The 22,107-nt window shown below is 40.0% G+C and overlaps 1 protein-coding gene across 4 annotated transcripts in view; it reads right to left on the reverse strand.

Moving 5' to 3' along the window:
• The window catches only part of UBN2 (ubinuclein 2), an 87,694-nt gene extending 79,003 nt beyond the window's left edge, over positions 1 to 8,691 (reverse strand). For 3 of the 4 annotated variants that reach the window (XM_032642839.1, XM_032642838.1, XM_032642836.1), the window contains exons 1-2: positions 7,983 to 8,677; positions 2,059 to 2,154 (exon numbers count right to left, since the gene is read on the reverse strand). In XM_032642839.1, the coding sequence (XP_032498730.1) occupies positions 2,059 to 2,154; positions 7,983 to 8,456 (570 nt within the window). In that variant the 5' untranslated portion in view covers positions 8,457 to 8,677. Of the gene's footprint in view, positions 1 to 2,058; positions 2,155 to 7,982 lie in introns of all 4 variants that reach the window. The other variant, XM_032642837.1, reaches the window with a different exon arrangement.
• Positions 8,692 to 22,107: the final 13,416 nt, after the last annotated feature.

Genomic DNA, 22,107 nt, shown 5'->3' on the forward strand with positions numbered 1-22,107 from the left:
TTTGAAACAACTTTACACATCAACCAACTTCTTCAGAACACTGGTTTTTCTATGCCAAGAACTATCCAAAAGCTTCCCAATAAGATTTAATGCTAACCGTGAGGTACATTACTTACAGGATATGCTAGGAATTTTCCACTTGCAAAGGGCAATCTAATCCTTGGTGTTATAACCCATGGGGAAAAAAGCCACTCTAATATAGTGTTGGAGGGAGTAGAAACTGGTTTTGATAATACTGTATATACCGAAACTATAAATGCATAAATCTTTTGACCTAAAAATTCCCCTTCTAGGAATCCGGTCTGAAGATAAACTTGAAAATGTATGAAATGGCATGCTACTAAGTAATTTACTGCAGTACTATTAGAAAGGTAAATTTTTGGAAACAACTGAAATTATGTCGGGACTAGTTAAATAAACTGTGATATGTCCATACAGTGGAATACCGTGTAGCCTTAAAAATGAGAGACAGAAAGCTCTCTTTGTCCTGATATGAAAAAAAATCTCCAAGATATAGTAAATGAAAAAAGCAAAGAGCAGAACCATGTAATGCATTCTGTAATATGTGTAAAAAGAGGTGTGGGGTAGGGGGAGGAATAATGTATATAGAGAGATACACATAAAATATCTCTGGAAGGACACCCAAGAATATTACTTGCCTCTAGGAAGTGAAATTAGGTGGGTGGACAGTAGAATAAAAGGAAGATTTTTCACTCTATATTTTTTTTCATTTTTGAATTTGAACCATGTAAATGTACTACCTGGTTAAAACATTAAATTTAACCAATGTGTTAATCTGTATAAAAAGTTTAGACAGTTATTTCAGGATTTATAATCTGAGGACACCGTATTATAATTAACACTACAAATGTAACAACTTTGGCTATTTCTTCCATGGAAACACCCATTAGTCCACCCCTAAAGATATTATACAGCCAAAGAATACAGAGCCACAAGGGGCTGTGAAAAACCTGAACATCTCAATTTACAGATAAGAAAACTATGGCCCAAAGAGGTTAAATAACCTCACCAACGGAAACAACTAGTAGCTGGCAAAGTATGGCCTAGAACCTGACCCATATTTCAAAATATTCTCATGTATTTTCTCCATCCCCCAAACTGTTTCTTCATTACCGCAAAGAGCCAACAAGTGTCCACCAAGACCGTAGCTGCATTTTGAAGATAACATGAATGACAGAGCCAGTGTGAGCTGATATCCTATCTCTGTGAGATACTTTTCAATGCTCACAGGGGAACCACAAAGGGTAAGGTCTTGCTTCTCCTGGGTCATGTTTTAGCAGAGACAAAGGGCAGTTAAAGCCATAAGATAAAAATGGGGAGGGGATAGGGGGGATCTTCCAACAAAGTCAATTATACTAGAAAAATTGAGAATAACATTAAGCAACTTTACAATCAGGTAATTCAAATTTATTTTTATATTAAAACAAACACCAATCTACTGTGGCAAAGAATATAAAATGCACATGAATTTTAAGGTAGACAAGATACTTATAAAGAAATTTCATGCTGCTTCTGATTGATCCTGAACCCAGTGGCCTAGAAGTACACACATGCATTCTCTTAAACTCTTAAGAAGCAGGAAGGCTTGAGAACTACTACACCAAAGGAATTAAAAGTGTTCTCAATGGCAGTGGAAAGAGCAAAGAATTAGAGCTAGACAGACCTGGACATGCAGCCTCATTCTTGCCATTGTGTGACCTTGGATCAGTTATTCAACCTTAAGCTCAGAGCCTGTTTCTTCATCTGTAAAATGTGGTCCATATTACTTACCTTGGAGTGTTGTTATAAGGATTGGAGATATTGATGATAAGCAAACTGCCTGAACTCTAGAAGGAGTACAATAAATGACAGCTACTATTACAGCCATCACAAACCTATCAGAATCTTTATAGGACCAGCTAACCATTTATTGGGGTTCAATCTGTTAGAACAAGATAATGTGAGCAATAGATGCTATCAGCCCTCCCAAACTGCCAGAGAAAAAAAAAATAGGCCAACAGGATAAAATTACCTACGTGAAAAGTTTATTATACTTACATATTTCATTTCAAACTTCTTAGCCAACATTTCCACTTCTTGCCTCTCTTGATGATCATCATTGAACGGGTCTTCCATGTAAACGGGCTTCTTCTGCTTCAAAGTGAATGGTAAAAGAAATAGAAGTATTAGTATTACTTCAACCAGAGTTGAATATATCTAAATTTAAAACATGAGTCAATTTTTCCAAATATTAACAAAGTTAGAAGCATTAAAAAGTAACTAAAGGGCTTCCCTGGTGGCACAGTGGTTGAGAGTCCGCCTGCCGATGCAGGGGACATGGGTTCGTGCCCCGGTCCGGGAGGATCCCACGTGCTGCGGAGCGGCTGGGCCCGTGAGCCATGGCCGCTAGGCCTGCGCATCCGGAGCCTGTGCTCCGCAACGGGAGAGGCCACGGCAGTGAGAGGCGCACGCACCACACACACACACACACAAAAAGTAACTAAAAAGGGACTTCCCTGGTGGCACAGTCGTTAAGAATCCACCTGCCAATGCAGGCGACATGGGTTCGAGCCCTGATCGGGACGATTCCACATGCTGCGGAGCAACGAAGCCCGTGCGCCACAACTACTGAACCTGTGCTCTAGAGCCCGTGAGCCACAACTACTGAAGCCCCCACGCCTAGATCCCGTGCTCTGCAACAAGAGAAGCCACTGCAATGAGAAGCCCGCGCACTGCAACAAAGAGCAGTCCCCACTCGCCGCAACTAGAGAAAGCCCGCGCGCAGCAACGAAGACCCAACACAGCCAAAAATAAATAAATAAATTGAAAAAAAAATTTTTTAATAAAAAAGTCACTAAAAAGGAAACTAATATAACACTGTAAATCAACTACACTTCATTTAAAAAATTAAATTTTTTTAAAATTAGAAAACAAAAAATTCAACAGTAAAACAAAAGGAAATAGAATGAAATGTTGGTTTATAGCAAAAATATTTGCAGTTTTAATGAACTCTTACACATTTTAAAGTTTTTTGGTGGTTAAGAACTCAACAATTCAAACTGTCTTCACCCACAAAATGATCTATGGTTACCCCACCAAAAATAAAAAGGCCAAAGAACCCAAGAAAATTAGGTAAACATGAAAATCCCACCTATAACTCTAGTTTGAGATCTTCCCAACAAAGATTAACCACTTTGGTCAGACAATGCTTCTAAAAGGTTATTGGAATCTAGGTTATTACAATCAACATTTAATCATCTGCCCTGAGTTAGCACTGGAGTATCTGTAGCTGCTACAGCTTTTTGCTGAGACTTAGCATTGACCACCTCTGTATCACCTACAACCTGTCAATGAAAATCCATTCAGAAAATACATACGACTTGTAAACAAAGCACAAAAGTTCAATAGCTACAAACAGATTATATTATCATAGCTTCTTTCTAGCAAGGAGAGTGAAAATCTACTATAATGCATGGTTTAAAACACACACAAACAAGGGCTCCCCTGGTGGCAAAGTGGTTAAGAATCCACCTGCCAATGCAGGGGACAAGGGTTCAAGCCCTGGTCCGGGGAGATCCCACATGCCATGGAGCAACTAAGCCCGTGCGCCACAACTCCTGAGCCTGCGCTCTAGAGCCCGCGAGCCACAACTACTGAGCCTGTGTGCCACAACTACTGAAGCCCGTGCACCTAGAGCCCATGCTCTACAACAAGAGAAGCCACCGCAATGAGAAGCCCACGCACCGCAATGAAGAGTAGCCCCGCTCACCACAACTAGAGAAAGACCGCGCACTGCAACGAAGACCCAACGCAGTCAAAAATAAATAAATAAAATACATTTATAAAAAATAAATTAAAAAAAAAACAAACACACACACAGAGCTAGGATCCCACATTTACCATCTATTGACCAAAACAAACAAAAAGATACATCACATCCTTTACTGTTTTCACAGACACATTTCATAGATATACATATATACACACACACACATATATTTCAATATACAAAAAACCCCAAACAAGGAGCTACATGTGGATAAAAATGCTATTTTCATCTAATTATGAACTAAGAAGTTCATTTAAAAAAAAGGCTAGATGCTATTACTGATGTAGCATCTTCAAGCAGTAATTAAAAATGAAAATATATCACAGCTGAAATATTAGATACAGATTTGCCCTGAAGGGCAAGAAAAAATGCAGAAGGGATGAAGATTTGCACAGTTTGAAACTGAGATACATGATCCTGGCTATTAAGGCTGAGACATGATTAATCTAAAAATGTGACAGAAAAATATGGACATAATGAATACAAAACAATTCATCATACCTAGGGCATTAGAATTAAAGGATACATCTTAAAGCTTAAAGGAATTTTTGAATCAATTTTTTAAATTATCTATTGTAATAAGTAATATATTTATAGAATCTTTTATCCCAATAGGAGTTACCAATGGAAAATATAAATATGACCTGAAAGGAAACAAACTAGCAGAAATAGACTGGTGATGAAATAAGAAGTACTAGGCATATTCAGGGCATAGCCTTAACTTGAGACTAAAGTTAAGCAGAGTAAACAACCACCATGACTTGCTTGCCATTATAAACAGTTTCCTTCATGTCACTATGAAGTCCAAATACTAGGTCTTACTACTGGTCTGACCCATTTTATATGTGCAAATATAAATACATGAATATATATTTTAAATAAGAATCACCTTATACACCATTCTGAACTATTTTATGTAGACTTTATATAGGCAGCAAAAGTAAATCTCTTATTTACCCTTGCTAGTCTATAAAAATAAACTTAAGAAAACTGAGTCACCTTTCTTTCACAGTTAAGAAGTAACGCTTATCCACAATCAAGGCTCTAAGTAAGCTTTACGTTTTTCAGGTGAAAAGATCTGACAATTAGTAAATAGCAAAATTACCAACCACCCACAGGCAAAAGTGACCCAATGATTCTGTCTCTTGATGTTAACTCATTAACATCATTTTCAGGAGAGCTTTCGTATATGTTATCCGAAACATGCAGTATGACAAGCAATGGAATATCATAGAATTCTCTGGTAACAATATAATCACATTAACACTATAATCATTTATTTTCTTTTTATACTGAATGTTCAATTAATCATGTTTATAGGAAGATGTTTTCTGGTTAAGTGATTTTCTGGTTTACTAAGAGTTAAAAAAGAATTTCTTGTGTATGAATTCCCCTTAGCCAGAAATGGTGAACAAGTTAATCTTTCAGGATAGAGATGATTGCAATGCCTCAGCCTCAATCAAGGATCAATACTCTACAGATAACAAGGTTAAGGGTTTAGCTAACCTGTGTCCTGACAACCTAGACGAGGTTTTGTTTTCCATATTTTGCCAACACACGCTCATTTAATCGTGTTTTTCCGTATTAATAAGAAGTAAGTTTAGAAAAATTTCTAACTGCATTAGGTTAATTGGGGTTTTACTGTTCATTTCGTATTTACAAAGGGGGATGATTTAAATTCACCCTAGTACAGATGGTATTCACATGTAACAGATTATTTTATACTTACACCTATCAAGTAAAATCTTATTGGGTGACAGATGGCTATTTCAAAATCTTAGAAACTTTTCTTCTTTTAATTTTACAAGATCTCTTTTCCTCCCCTTTCTACTCTAACCCTGCTACATAGTATGTCATTCAATTACAATAACTTAAAATTAAAACTATTTTGAAAATATTACAACATCACTAAAAATAAACTGGACTCCTCCTGAGGGCAAATTTGGGAATCACCACTTTGCAGATCAATTCTATTGCTTACATTTTGGTTTTGATGGTTTCTCTTCCTAGGATTTCCTTTCATGGAAACGTGACAACTTCATTTAGAAAGGTGTTTTCTACACTTTCTTATGCAATAAATATGTTCACTGGGAGTAATCATAGGAAAATCTGACAAATCTTTGTTGCAAAGGTACACTGTATAAGCAATGGATTTTTTGGTTCAGTGGAATATGACAAATGATATATGGCTGAATGTACAAGAAATCTGGACTAAAATACCCCCAACTGATAGTGTAAACAGAAAAATTAAACTGAATTATTCACTTTTCTATTACATGAAACTATTCTGATTTTATCAAGTTAATATGATAGGGTATCAAAATTAACTTTATACTTATAATTAAAAGATACATATCTATTATTAGTTTATCATAGTATCAATATTACAGCATAAAGAGGGTCATAACAGAGGTCTTTGTATATCTACTATAACTCTTATTTCAGTTCATTTCGGCAGGACTTTCTAAATTTAAACTATATGAGTTAATTGTAAGAATTCTGTTTTACTAAGAATTGGTACTAGCATGGAAAAAAGTATTAATAAGATACATATGAGCACTTTGTACACCAGCCTCCTTATTTGCAAAATGTGGATAAATGTATCCGTCTCATGGAGCTCTGCTGGACTAAATTCCACAAGCCATGTACCACACTTAGAACTGTGTCTAGCACATTGTAAGAAATCAGTAAATGTTAGCCATTACTATGCATTTTTCCCAAATATAATCACCTGTAACTTATGATGTAGATTAGGAAGTAAAACTGCAAGTCTACATAGATTAAAAGAGCAAATATAGTACAGTTTTTTGAAAAATGCTCCAATCCAGTATTCGCAAAAATCTTTTGGGGAAAAAAATGGCATCACTTTATAAATGACAGGGGCACTAAAGTGAATCTAAAGCGCAAAATGTTATGTGGAAATGACCAAAATGATCTCTATCCTTAACAATTCATTTTGGTTTGACCACACAGCAGTATTTGTAAATAATGATCAAAAGATTAGTTGGCCTTACAATAAAAAAAATCTAGTGACGTTGTTTAGTATGATATTTTTAAACTAAGGTATTCATTTCAACTATAAAGATAATTGAGGATGAAAATAAAACAAGTGACTTCTGGAGTCCATTAGACCTGTGCTAAAGCAAAACCTAATAAAGAGCATAGTCTCTAAACAACAGAGGAAACTGTTCTCTTATTATTGTTACTCTACCATTTCCCTTTCTAGTTTACTTCTGAACATCACCAACCAACAATAAAAATTAGTTACCAACGAACCTCTCTCCTATCTCCATTGTTCACCAGTTCCACCAAAGGCATACCTATATATTTTCAATAAAGTTTTTAGAAATTCAAAGCTAAGTTTTTTTCATCACTCTCCAAAAATTACAATGGCCAAGTGCAATATCCTCCAAGTAGGACCAATAAACTAATGATATGTACTCAAACAAGGATATGATGGTAGGCACCAAATACAACGAGACACCCTCCCATTCAATTATTGTATGAACACTAGAGAAAACAAAGCTAAAAAGGTTTACCAATATCAACACGAGAGCGAAAAATAAGGAACCAGATAACTAACCCACGTAACCTCCAATCCTAAAGTGGAATCCTTACTCTGAAAATGTTTAGATTACTTTTAAATCCCCTTTCAATTAAGATAAATACCCCACGCTCAGAAGCACATCTCAGCGCCCAGCACAACAGCGATGAAGGTAAGGATGATACTGGAGAGGTTACACAATCTCTCTGCTTCAGACTGGGGGGCGTGTCCCCCAACTGGAGCTCCGCAAGCAAAACCCAACAACGCAACGTGCAGGGCCCCCAGATTTTTTGTGGGAAGCCGAGAGGAAACCTGAGGTTTCGAAAGGTGCAGAGGGAAGCCGGCTTGGAACAGCGTTTGGAGCGGGCGTACGATGGCGGTGGCGAGGGGGGGGTTGGTGGAGCCGGGTGGGAGCCTCGGCCAACACTGGGGACCAGAGGAAAGCAGCACCAACCGCCCGTCCACCCGCTCGGCCCCTGCCCCCTCCAGCCACCCCCTGGGGCAACCCGAGACACGCAAGGTGGGCTTCGGGAGGGACAAACCACTGGGGGAGGCGGACGGGTCCTGAGGCTCCCGGGGTCTGGGGGATGAGGGAGGGATCTTCTGTACCCGTTGTTCTCCGCACAGCAACAGCTCCGGGTAGCTGAACTCCACGCAGCTCTCGTCGGTGGGATCCTTGAGCACCAGCTCCAGGCGCACTGTCTCCTTCGACGGCCTCTGCTGCGGCTCGGCCCGGGAAGCCGACTCCCGCGGCGGAGGCGGCTGCAAGTGCAACTGCGGGAGCGGCGGCGGCGGCGGCGGCTCGGGCCTAGGGGGCTCGCGCTGCAGCGACATGGGCGGCTCGGCGCGGCTGACCTCGCGCTGGGGGAGCGCCTTCTCCCGCGGCGGGGGCTGCGCGTCCGACCGGGGGGCAACCTCCCGCGGGGCCGACTGCTCCGCCCGGGCCGGCTCGCGGTACGGCTGCGGCTCCAGTCGGGGGGGCTCGCGAGGGTAGTCGGGCTCGCGTTCGGCCCCCGGGAACTCGGCCTCGCGCCGCCTCACCGGTGACAGGCTAATAAACGCTACTCTGCGTGGCTCCGCCATCCCCACTGTTCTGGCCCTCTGCCTTCGCTCAAGCCGGCGCTCGGTTCTACGCCGAGTTGTTTGCCTGCCTGCCCTTCCTTTTGCTCTCCGTCGCTTTTCTTCCCTCCACCACCCTCAGCCGTCGCCGCCGACGCCACCGTGAGTGCGGACTGTCCCCCCTTCCCCGCCACTATGTTCTGATGGGCTCCACCGCCATCGCCAGGATCGTTGCGGCCGCCATGTTGGATCCCCCACATAAATAGAAGCAGGCCGCTGAGCGGGCGCATGCGCAGACAGGAGACGCTCACATCCACCGTCGTGGCTGTGGCTCAGTTTTCCTCTTTTCCTCCCAACAGCCTGGAGTCCAGACAGGTCAGCGGAAGTGACGTCATGGCAAGACCGGTTTCCCTGGAAACAGAGACGCCGTCTGCGCCCTTCCTAAAGGGGAGGGGTCTGGGGTTTCCGGAGAAGCTTCCTATTCGCACCTGGAAACCAGAGGCGCGTTTGGGGCTCGCCCAAAGGCGAGCGTCGGAGATGTGCCTGGGACGGATCTGGCTATGGTGCCGGTCGCCTCCCGCTCTCGCTTTCAGAGAGTTGGGGTTGTCAGCTGGTTAGTCAAGGCGCATGCGGGGAAAGGGTAGAGGGACGCAGGGACCAGCCTCGGTGTATGCCCGGCCAGCACCCCCGCAGCCCGAAGTATCGGGGAAGAAAGGAAATGGCTAACTCCAGCCGGACTCGCCCTGCGGCTTCCCTGCGCAAAGCGCGACGTTGACTCCCACAGGCCTCCCGTTCCTAAACCGACTCCTGTATTTCTCGCCCGGCTGCAGGGAGGATTGTGTGACACGGTCGTAAAATGCTCAGTAACGTTTTGCAGTTGGGAAATTGAACACGCAAATGAACATGGGCTCGTTCATAAAGTCTAAACTGTTTAAATTAATTTTTAAAAAAAGACTTTTCAACAAAGTTTGATGGTATTTTATGGGACGTACTCTCTTGAAAGTGGAATGCTAAATGACCCATTTCCGGTAGGAGAGGAGCCTTAATTGGGAAGGCCTCATAGACACACCTGTAATAAACTAATTGAAATTCACCTTTAAAAGAATGAGGATTACCATCCATTTTAATCCATTTAATGGAAAACAAATCTAAGGGCTCGCCTTCCACACCTTCTGTTAATTCAATTAACCGGATTAACAATGTTAACACCTGCTGATGTCATAGATGAGTCAGTGTGATGTCATAGATGAATTCTGAATGGGTTCCGGTTTTTTGCCTTCCTATTACTTTCCCTATTTGTATAAAGATGGTGTTGGAATCGATGGTATGATGTTCCCTCCCAGTTCTCAATTGCTCATACGAAAATCCGAAATACTTTTTTTGGAGGAGTGAGGGCCTTCGAAGAGGCTGGGAATAGGTCAAAGTCAATTCTTGTTCAATGCAAAGTCAGAATATCTTTGTCTAAAATACTAGATTACCTAAAATGTGTAAGATATTCGTGCTATCTAACTGTAATGCTGTAAGATCAGTCATTCAGTTTTTGTTATATATAAAATATCCTGTGAGATCAAGCTACTCATACCTTTTTATGAATAATTAGTATCCAAAACATCTTCGATTCTGATAATTTCACAAACTCTCAAATCTCATGTTGAAGATTAATGTTCAATCCAGGGTGTGGTAATCTTGCACATATAGAAAAAGGGCAAATCAATCTGATCCTTTAACGCCTTTCCGTTAATGTTCTGTCCTAGAGGCAGAGCAGCAGGGTTGTCCCCAAATCCCTGTCTCCCATTTTACCCAAAATGAATTTAGCAATAAGCTTAAAATGGCTGCCTTGTGGAGTTAAGCAATAGGAAAAACGTAACTGACAATAGCAGAGACAAACAGAATTAACATAAATAGGTAGATTTCAAGACAGTTCAATATCATGATAGTACTTTTTATGTTATTCCTCTCTGAGGAAGACACGTTTAAGACTAGAATGTCTTGGGAAGATCCAAAGGCAGAATATCACAAAAAAAAAAGCAACTGCAAAAAGACTGTGTAGGGAGTGAACTTGGTGAACTGGCCAAAAGGTCAGAGTGGCTGGAGCACAGTGAGCAAGATGGGGAAAGATATAGGAGACAAATCTGAGACAAGAATAAAATTGTATTTCACACCTTACAAGGATAAATATCTAATGAATCAAAGTTTTAAATGTAAAAAGTGAAACTCTGGATCTCCAGAGTCCTCCAGGCCCCACGTAATGTCAATCAGCGAGAGCTCTCCCAGAGACCTCCACCTCAATGCTAAGACCCAGCTCCACCCAACGGCCAGCAATCTCCAGTGCTAGATGCCCCATGCCAATCAACTAGCAAGACAGGAACACAACCCCACCCATTAGCAGAGAGAATGCCTAAAATCATACTAAGTTCTCAGACACCCCAAAACACACCACCGGATGCAGCCCTGTCCACCAGAAAGACAAGATCCCGCCTCACCCACCAGAACACAGGCACCAGTCCCCTCCGCCAGGAAGCCTACACAAGCCAGTGAACCAGCCTCATGTACTGGGGGCAGACACCAAAAACAATGGGAACTATGAACCTGCAGCCTGCAAAAAAGAGACCCCAAACACAGTAAGTTAAACAAAATGAGAAGACAGAGAAATATGCAGCAGATGAAGGAGCAAAGTAAAAACCCACCAGACCAAACAAATGAAGAGGAAATAGTCTACCTGAAAAAGAATTCAGAGTAATGATAGTAAAGGTGATCCAAAATCTTGGAAATAGAATGGAGGAAATACAAGAAATGTTTGACGAGGGCATAGAAGAATTAAAGTGCAAACAAACAATGATGAACAACACAATAACTGAAATTAAAATTTCTCTAGAAGGAATCAATGGCAGAATAACTGAGGCAGAAGCATGGATAAGTGACCTGGAAGATAAAATAGTGGAAATAACTATTGCAGGGCAGAATAAAGAAAAAAGCATGGAAAGAATTGAGGACAGTCTCAGAGACCTCTGGGACAACATTAAGCACACCAACATTCGAATTTAGGGGTCCCAGAAGAAGAATAGAAAAAGAAAGGGTCTGAGAAAATATTTGAAGAGATTATAGTTGAAAACTTCCCTTCCCTAACATGGGAAAGGAAATAATCAAGTCCAGGAAGCACAGAGAGTCCCATACAGGATAAATCCAAGGAGAAACATGCCACGACACATATTAATCAAACTATCAAAAATTAAATACAAAGAAAAATATTAAAAGCAGCAAGGGAAAAGCAACAAATAACATACAAGGGGATCCCCATAAGGTTAACAGCTGTTCTTTCAGCAGAAACTCTGCAAGCCAGAAGGGAGTGGCAGGACATATTTAAAGTGATGAAGGAGAAAAACCTACAACCAAGATTACTCTACCCAGCAAGGATCTCACTCAGATTCCATGGAGAAATTAAAACCTTTACAGACAGCACAAGTTAAGAGAATTCAGCACCACCAAACGAGCTTTACAACAAATGCTAAAGGAACTTCTCTAGGCAGGAAACACAATAGAAGAAAAAGGAACATACATGTCAATAATTACTTTAAAAGTAAATGCATTAAATGCTCCAAGCAAAAGACATAGACTGGTTGAATGGATACAGAAACAAGAACCATATATATGCTGTCTACAAGAGACCCACTTCAGACCTAGGGACACAAACAGACTGAAAATGAGGGGATGGAAAAAGATGTTGCATGCAAATGGAAATCAGAAGAAAGCAGGAGTAGCAATTCTCATATCAGACAAAATAGACTTTAAAATAAAGATTATTACAAGAGAAGAAGAAGGACACTACATAATGATAAAGGGATCAGTGCAAGATGAAGATATAACAATTGTAAATATTTATGCATCCAACATAGGAGCACCTCAATACATAAGGCAAATGCTAACAGCCATAAAAGGGGAAATCAACAGTAACACAATCACAGTAGGGGACGTTAACACCTCACTTTCACCAATGATCATCCAAAATGAAAATATATAAGGAAACACAAGCTTTAAATGACACATTAAACAAGATGGGCTTAATTGATATTGATAAGACATTTAATCCCAAAACAACAGAATACACTTTCTTCTCAAGTGCTCATGGAACATTCTCCAGGATAGATCATATCTTGTGTCACAAATCAAGCCTTGGTAAATTTAAGAAAATTGAAATTGTATCAAGTATCTTTTCTGACCACAGCACTATGAGACTAGATATCAATTACAGGAAAATAAAACCGTAAAAAATACAAGCACATGGAGGCTAAACAATACACTACTAAATAACCAAGAGATTACTGAAGAAATCAAAGAGGAAATCAAAAATACCTAGAAACAAATGAAAATGAAAACACAATCAAGACAGTATGGTTGGTACTGGCACAAAAACAGAAATAAAAATCAGTGGAACAGGATAGAAAGCCCAGAGATACACCCACACACATATGGTCATCTTATCTTTGATAAAGGAGGCAAGAGTATACAATGGAGAAAAGACAGCGTCTTCAATAAGTGGTGCTGGGAAAACTGGACAGTTACATGTAAAAGAATGAAATTAGAACACTCCCTAACACTGTATACTACAAAAAACTCAAAGTGGATTAAAGACCTAAATGTAAGGCCAGACGCTATCAAACTCTTAGAGGAAAACATAGGCAGAACACTCTATGACATAAATCACGGCAAGATCCTTTTTGACCCACCTCCTAGAGAAATGGAAATAAAAACAAAAATTAACAAATGGGACCTAATGAAACTTCAAAGCTTTTGCACAGCAAAGGAAACCAGAAACAAGACCAAAAGACAACCCTCAGAATGGGAGAAAATATTTGCAAATGAAGCAACTGACAAAGGATCAATCTCCAAAATTTACAAGCAGCTCATGAAGCTCAATATCCAAAAAACAAACAACCCAATCCAAAAACAGGCAGAAGACCTAAATAGACATTTCTCCAAAGAAGATATACAGATTGCCAACAAACACATGAACGAATGCTTAACATCACTAATCAGTAGAGAAATGCAACTCAAAACTACAATGAGGTATCACCTCACACTGGTCAGAATGGCCATCATCTATAAATCTACAAGCAGTAAATGCTGGAGAGGGTGTGGAGAAAAGGGAACCCTCTTGCACTGTTGGTGGGAAAGTAAAGTGATACTGCCACTATGGAAAACAGTATGGAGGTTCCTTAAAAAACTAAAAGTAGAACTACCATATGACCCAGCAATCCCACTACTGGGCATATACCCTGAGAAAACCATAATTGAAGAAGAGACATGTACCACAATGTTCATTGCAGCTCTATTTACAATAGCCAGGACATGGAAGCAACCTAAGTGTTCATTGACAGTTGAATGGATAAAGAAGATGTGGCACATATATACAATGGAATATTACTCAGCCATAAATAGAAACGAAATTGAACTCTTTGTAGTGAGGTGGATGGACCTAGAGTCTGTCATACAGAGTGAAGTAAGTCAGAAAGAGAAAAACAAATACCATATGCTAACACATATATATGGAATCTTAAAAAAAAAAAAAAGGTTCTCATGAACCTAGGGGCAAGACAGGAATAAAGACACAGACATAGAGAATGGACTTGAGGACATGGGGAGGGGGAAAGGTAAGCTGGGACGAAGTGAGAGAGTAGCACTGACATATATACACTACCAAATGTAAAATAGATAGCTAGTGGGAAGCAGCTGCATAGCACAGGGAGATCAGCTCAGTGCTTTGTGTCCCCCTAGAGGAGTGGGATAGGGAGGGTGGAAGGGAGAAGCAAGAGGGAGGGAATATGGTGATTTATGTATACATATAGCTGATTCACTTTGTTAAAAGCAGAAACTAACACACCATTGTAAAGCAATTATACTCCAAAAGATATTAAGAAAAATAATGCAATAAATATAATATTTCACTTTCACATTTTTCAATAAAAATAATTGTAGTTTCTTCATTTAAAAAAAAGAAATCATAAAACTTTAGAAGAAATCAGGTGAGATTTTTTTAAAAACTCACACTAGGAAAGGCATAGTGTGATTGATAATTGCAACTATTTAAAATAAATTTCATGGGGCTTCCCTCGTGGTGCAGTGGTTAAGAATCTGCCTGCAAATGCAGGGGACACGGGTTCGAGCCCTGGTCCGGGAAGATCCCACATGCCGTGGAGCAACTAAGCCCCTGCACCACAACTACTGAGCCTGTGCTCTAGAGCCAGCGAGCCACAACTACTGAGCCCATGTGCCACAACTACTGAAGCCCGAGAGCCTAGAGCCCATGCTCTGCAACAAGAAAAGCCACTGCCAAGAGAAGTCTGCACAGCGCAAGGAAAAATAGGCCCCACTTGCCTCAGCTAGAGAAAGCCCACACACAGCAACAAAGACCCAACACAGCCAATAAATACATAAATAAATAAATAAAATTTTGAAAAATAATAAAATAAAATAAGATAAATTTCATGAAAGAAAAACAGCATCAGTCAAAAGGCAAATGACAAACTGGAATAAAATTGCAACACCTTTCACAAAGGGTGAATTTCCCTAATCTATAAAGATCAAGGAGACACAACAGTAATAACCTAATAGAAAAATGGGGAAAGACATGAACAGATAGTTCACTGGAAAGGAAATACAAACGGCTCGCAAGTGAATTAAATATGCTTAACCTGACTCAGTTGCTGAATGAAGGAATATGTGCATTTCTAATTTGATAAATTACCCTCCATAGAATGTATCAATTTATATTCTACCACCAATGCATGAGGGTCTCTATTTCCTAATATCCTTGAAAATATATTAGTTATCTGCCTTTTTAAAATATTTATTTATTTGGCTGCGCCAGGTCTTAGTTGCAGCATGCGGGATCTTCGTTGCCGCGTGCGGGATCTAGTTCCCTGACCAGGGAGCAAACGCAGGCCCTTTGCATTGGGGGCGTGGAGTCTCAACCACTGGACCACCAGGGAAGTCCCTATTAGCTTTTTTGATCTTTGCCAAGCTGATATATTTATTTAAATGATTTTAGTGTACACTTCTCTTATGATAAGTCGATATTTTCGCTGGAATTCTAAGCAATCCTCAAAAAAACGTTTCATCACTAAGATCTATACTTAAGTGAAAAAAACAACATGCAGAACAATATTTAGTATACTACTGTTTGTGCAAAAAGAGAAAACATTGTGCTAACGGGGGGAAATAATGTATTTTTTTTCCCTTTATAAAACTTTATTCTGAAGTGAAAAAAAAGCACAGCATACGTTTCTTTTATGAAAATCCATAGGTAGATTTTTTTTTTAAATATAGCGTAGTTGTACAAGGGGAAATATGTTTTGTTAGTATAATCTTACCAAGAACGTAAGAAAGGAAAGACTGATATATTGAAATACGTTTGGCTTCTGGCAGAAAGGTACCGTTCTGAAGAAATGAGAAAAATAACACCAGGGCTGATTAACCATCCCTCCCCCCTATTATTTATATATACATAAAATATCTGGATGTAGACACATGCAACTGAAAAGTGATCTGTGGAGGGACACTGTGTGGCTTGAAACAGAAGTGGTTTAACTATCACCTGGAGATAGTCGAGGTGTGCTTGTTTTGAGCTGAAGCCAACTCTGATAGCTGAACATTGGCATCTTCTTTAATTAAGGAATTCTTTTTTGTTTTCATGGGCATCATTTTTTCTTTTGAATTTTATTTTATTTATTTTTTATACAAATTAAGGAATTCTTAACATACAGGAAAATGCATACGACAATGAATTTTTCTTGTATACAACCCTTTAACCACTACCCACTTCAAGATACATAAGGTTTCTTTAACTCCAGAAAGGTCTTTCATGTTCCTTTCCACTCAGAACTCTCACAGAAGTTACCCCCATTCTGACTGCTTTCACCATAGGTTAGTTTTGCCTGTTCTTGAAACTTACATACACAGACTGATATGGTATGTACTCATTATGTACTATTATGTCTGGCTTCTTTCAATCAACACAATGGGGTTTTCTTGTTTGGGGTGTGTGTGTGTGTGTGTGTGTGTGTGTGTGTTTTCTTTTTTGGCCGCATTGCGCAGCACGTGGGATCTTAGTTCCCCACGAGGGATTGAACCTATGCCCCCTGCATTTGAAGTGCAGTCTTAACCACTGGACTGCCACGGAAGTCCCATGTGTGTGTTTATTTTTTAAAACATTTTTAGTGGGAATTCCCTGGCGGTCCAGTGGTTAGAACTCGGCTTCCACTGCCAAGGACCAGGGTTCAATCCCTGGTCAGGGAACTAAGATCCTGTAAGCCGTGTGGCACAGCCAAAAAAAGTTAAACATTATTTTTATTCATTGGTGAAATACACATAGCATGAAATTTACCATCTTAACCATTTTAATGTGTACAGATTAGCAGCATTAAGTATGTTCACATTGTTTTGCAATCACCACCACCAACGTCTATCTCCAGGAGTCTTATTTTTTTCTTCCAGTTTTATTGAGGTGTAATTGACATACAGCACTGTATAAGTTTAAGGTGTTCAGCATAATGATTTGATGTACATCGTGAAATTATTATCACAATAAGTTTAGTGAACATCCATCATCTCATATAGACTCAAAATTAAAGAAAGAAAAAAATTTTTCCTTGTGATGAGAATTCTTAGGATTTACACTCTTAACTTTCATATATAACAAACAGCAGTGTTAATTAAATTATTTATCATGTTGTACATTACATTCCTAGTACTTATTTATCTTATAACTGGAAATTCGTACCTTTTGACTGCCTTCATCCAATTCCCCCTGCCCCACCCCCCCACCTCCGGTACAAAAATCTGATCTGTTTTTTTGAGCTTGTTTGTTTTTGAAGTATAGTTGACCTACAACATTATATTAGTTCCTGATACTCAACATAGTGATTCAATATTTCTATACATTTAATCAATATAATGGTTTTGAAACTCATCCATGTGATTGCATATTTTCAGTAGTTTATTCTTTTTCCTTGCTCTGTAGTATTCCACTTACAAATATACCACAATTTGTTTATACAATGATCTTATTAATGGACATTCTATATACTATTCAGCTTTTACACTTATAAATTTCTGTTTTCCAATTTCAAGGGAAATGTCATGGAATTCATGTTGAATAGTTCCCTTGAGCAGAAACTGTTTTGTTGCAAATTGTGCTGTAAGTAATGAAATACTAATCACTTAGTCTTGAACAGTTCCATGAGATTGTAACCATGGGGCAAGGCTATGGGAATTTCACACAGCAGAAGCTAGAAGACTAAAAGATTTTGTATGAAAGATTTTTAGATGCTTGAGATGGAAAAAGCTTTGAGTGTTATTTGGCATAGCTGGGCAAACATTTTTCAACTCTTTTCCTAATATACAAATATTACATGGACATTTGGGACAGAGGAGGGCGAAATCAAAGAGGTTTGGAATAGTTTAGAAAACTTTATGGAGGAAAGAGGGACAGAGTTCTTAAGGATACAGATAAAGAGAACAAGGGAAGGCATGACCATAGAGTTAGAAATGGAGTATGGTGGCCTGGCAGGATGGAATGAACTGCCATGCCCCAGCAGGGCTGAAAGAAGGGCAGTGGGATTAGAACTGAATAATACTAGAACTTTTGGTTTCAAGTATCTTAAAAGAAATCAACATAAGCTAGTTGGATACTCAGAGAAGTTTGTAAAGCAGATGCAGGAGTAATTCCTGCATTCCTATCCCAGGGAAAGGAATGCAATCGGGCCCCAAGAAGATGGAACCAGAATTAGGGACTAGAAAAGCTACACAGACTCCCGGCAATATTCTCTCTGTCTCATTGCTGCTTCTCTCTCAAATCTGTTTCATTCCGCTCCCCTCTCTCTGTGGACTAGCTTTCTTTGCTCCCCAAGTTACATGATTAAAAATATGGCCTTGTTATACTTTCCCAAATTTTTTTTAACATCTTTGTTGGAGAGACCAGCTCAGACTAAGAAACTTTTACAACCAATTCCAAAATCATAGAAAAGTTTCTCTGATTGACCTATTTGGGTCAGGTGCTCAAACAGATCAAACAATTGTGATGAATGCATGGCTACCAGGAACTTGTGATAAGGTGGATGGAGTTGGGAACGGAGGGCAGGATGCTGCTCCAAGAAAGGGTATGGGGTCCACCAGGCAATCCACCAGATGTCCACTATCTGAGATGGCAGAGCAGAAATATGGATGTTGCTTTGTGGTGAAATCACTGATTTACTGCTATCCTGTGACTTTGCTGTTTGATTATTGATGCCATTTACTTTGTTGTCTCTTCATAACTGTTACATCTTCATTGAGAAATGGACCTTTTATCGTTCAAAATGTGTTTCTTTCACTTGCTTAATGATTTTGACCTGAATTCAACCCTATTTGATTGTGACATCTGTTCTCTCTTTTTATTTGTTTGTTTGTTTGTTTATTTTTGGCTGCGTTGGGTCTTCGTTGCCGTCTTCCAGCTTTCTCTAGTTGCAGCTGGCAGGCGCTACTCTTCCTTGTGGTGCACGGGGTCCTCACTGTGGTGGCTTCTTTTGTCGTGGAGCACGGGCTCTAGGCACGCGGGCTTCAGTAGTTGTCGCACGCTGTGGCACGTGGGCTCAGTAGTTGTGGCTCACGGACTTTGTTGCTCCGTGGCATGTGGGATCTTCACGGACCAGGGCTCAAACCCGTGTCCCCTGCATTGGCAGGCAGATTCTTCTTTTTTTTTTTTTAACATCTTTATTGGAGTATAATTGCTTTACAATGGTGTGTTAGTTTCCACTTTCTAACAAAGAGAATCAGCTATACGTACACATACATACCCATATCTCCTCCCTCTTGCGTCTCCCTCCCACCCGCCCTGTCCCACCCCTCTAGGTGGACACAAAGCACCGAGCTGATCTCCCTGTGCTATGCGGCTGCTTCCCACTAGCTATCTATTTTACATTTGGTAGTATATATAAGTCCATGCCAGTCTCTCACTTCGTCCCAGCTTACCCTTCCCCCTCCCCGTGTCCTCAAGTCCATTCTCTACATCTGGGTCTTTATTCCTGTCCTGGCAGGTGGATTCTTAACCACTGTACCACCAGGGAAGTCCCACCTGCTCTCTTTTTATTTGCATTTGCCTATTGTACTATTGCCCATCTTTTTATTGTCAGCATTTATGTGTAAACACCACAGAGTTATGTTTTGCTTTGTGATCCAATCTGTTAATCTTTTTTCTTTTAATAGGTGAGTTAAGCCCATTTACATTTTGATATGAAAGGTATGTTTGAGCCCAGATCTCTCACCTTATTTTATATCACGCTTTCTCCTTTAAACCTTTAAAAAAATCCTCCATGAAGTTTTGTGTATGTTACTTCTGATAATTTGGAAGGTTTATATTTTTGTTCTAATGGGATAATTTTATTTTTTTTTCATTTATTTACTTTAAAATATTTATTTATTTGTCTGTGCTGCGTCTTAGTTGCGGCACGCGGGACATTTTAGTTGAGGCATGCGAACTCTTAATTGTGGCATGTGGGATCTAGTTCCCTGACCAGGGATCGAACCCGGGCCTACTGCATTGGGAGTGCAGAGTCTTAGCCACTGGACCACCAGGGAAGTCCCTAATGGGATAATTTTATAATGAACTTAATCCTCAATTTCTTTGGATATTGTCATAATTCCGTACTATGATTGATGATGAAATTCATCTATTTTTCTCTTTTTGTATACTTTATGTTTAACCTGGTATTATAAAATACAGCTTACATACTACTTGATTTGTCACCTTTAATGATAACTTAAAGATGAAATATCAGTGAACTACTACTATTTTCTACTTTTCTGTCAGTAAAATATTTGGTTACAGCTTTCATAAACACATCACCAATATTCTAGTGATATTTTTTGTCCAGCATTTGACTTTCTTCTTTCCTCCCTCCCTCCCTTTCTCCCCTCCTTCCTTTGTTTCTTTTCGTTTGTATTAATTGTCTATAGACCCTTAACCGTGTTGTCTGTTTGGGTTATGCATCTTTGAAGAAAATGAGTTTTCCTGGACTAGCTATCTTGGTGGGTGTGCATGTCGGGGGACTCCAGGGCCATGTGCCCACTGGCAGGTATTTACCTAAGCCTCGAGGTTTTGCATTTACTCTTCCCCACCTCCTTTTTAAAATTTATATATTTTGGGCTGCAATGGGTCTTTGTTGCTGTGCACGGGCTTTCTCTAGTTGCCGTGAGCGCAGGCTTCTCATTGCGGTGGCTTCTTTTGTTGCGGAGCATGGGCTCTAGGTGCGCGGGCTCAGTAGTTGTGGCTCTCGGGCTCTAGAGCACAGGGTCAGTAGTTGCGGCGCACGGGCTTAGTTGTACCACGGCATATGGGCTTAGTTGTTCCGCGGCATGTGGGATCTTCCCAGACCAGGGATTGAACCCGTGTCCCCTGCGTTGGCAGGCAGATTCTTAGCCACTGTGCCACCAGGGAAGTCCCTTCCCTGCCTCCTTTGATAAGGAGCTGTTCACAATGATGTCATAACTGCTACAGGCAAAGTGTTTCCTGCAAATATGGCTTGTCCAATCTTTTGGTTTGCTTGGACTCCTCTGCTTCTCAGAACTAAACTGTAGACTTTTTCTTTTTTTTTCATTTATCATTTTGCAATGAAATATGAAGATTTAGCTTTTTCTCACACATAGCTTGCACATGGACACTTCTCACCCGCACACCCCCTCCCCATACTATTGGATCAATTTTTGGTTGAATCAGTGTTCAGTGCTTACAGTTTTCTGACCGTATAAACTCTTTCTACAGCTGAGCCGTGAAGTATGTTATGATTACTTTTCCTTTCCTGCACACTTTATTATTTGCTTTGTTTTCTAGAGGCTTATCTCCAAACTCTCACCCAAACTCTCTTCTCAATATGTTAACAAATGAGGTGTTCAATTTAGCCTTGAATGAGTCCATCCTGAAGCTTTCTGAGCTGCTCTTGTCTGTATTGGTTGATCTCTGAGACTGTAGCAGAGCTGTATTGAAATACGTCCCCACTCATACTGCGGGCATTCCCTCCACCCCCTCTTTTAATGTGGAGCCCCCCTATATGCTACATTTTCTCTTTTCCTTAGTTTGTTCCCATATTTTTGGTGGAGCACAAAGTTCAGGAGCTAATTTTATGAAATTAAATACATGTCTGAAAAGATATTCGTTCTACTACATACTTGAATGACAGTTTCTGGTTGGAAATAATTTTTCCTCAGAATTCTTAAGGCATTGCAACGTTGTTTTAAAGCTTCCAGAGTTGCTATTGAGAAGTCCAAGGCTACTTATCGATCTGATTTTTGAATGTTTGTGTGCAACCTGTGCCGACCTTCCCCAGCAGAAGCTTTAGTTCTCTTTGTCACCAATGTTCCTATAATTATCTTTTTTAGTTCCACTGACACGCTGGACAGATGCCCAGGTCTCATTCCAGTTTCCAAATAGTAGTTGCGACCATAGAGAGTAAGCATGAACTTAAATCTGGGATTCTTTTTTAAAAATAGCTTTTTTTATACCAAAAAAATCATATGTATTAATAGATCTATATATAGCATATATATGTTGTTACATGACTGTATACATTTGCCAAAACTCATAGAACTATAAAAAACATAAATATGTATTTCACGATTTCCCCAGTCCTTGTCCAAAAGGACGTAT

Source organism: Phocoena sinus, chromosome 9 (assembly GCF_008692025.1).
Source record: "Phocoena sinus isolate mPhoSin1 chromosome 9, mPhoSin1.pri, whole genome shotgun sequence".
Lineage (NCBI taxonomy): Eukaryota > Metazoa > Chordata > Mammalia > Artiodactyla > Phocoenidae > Phocoena > Phocoena sinus.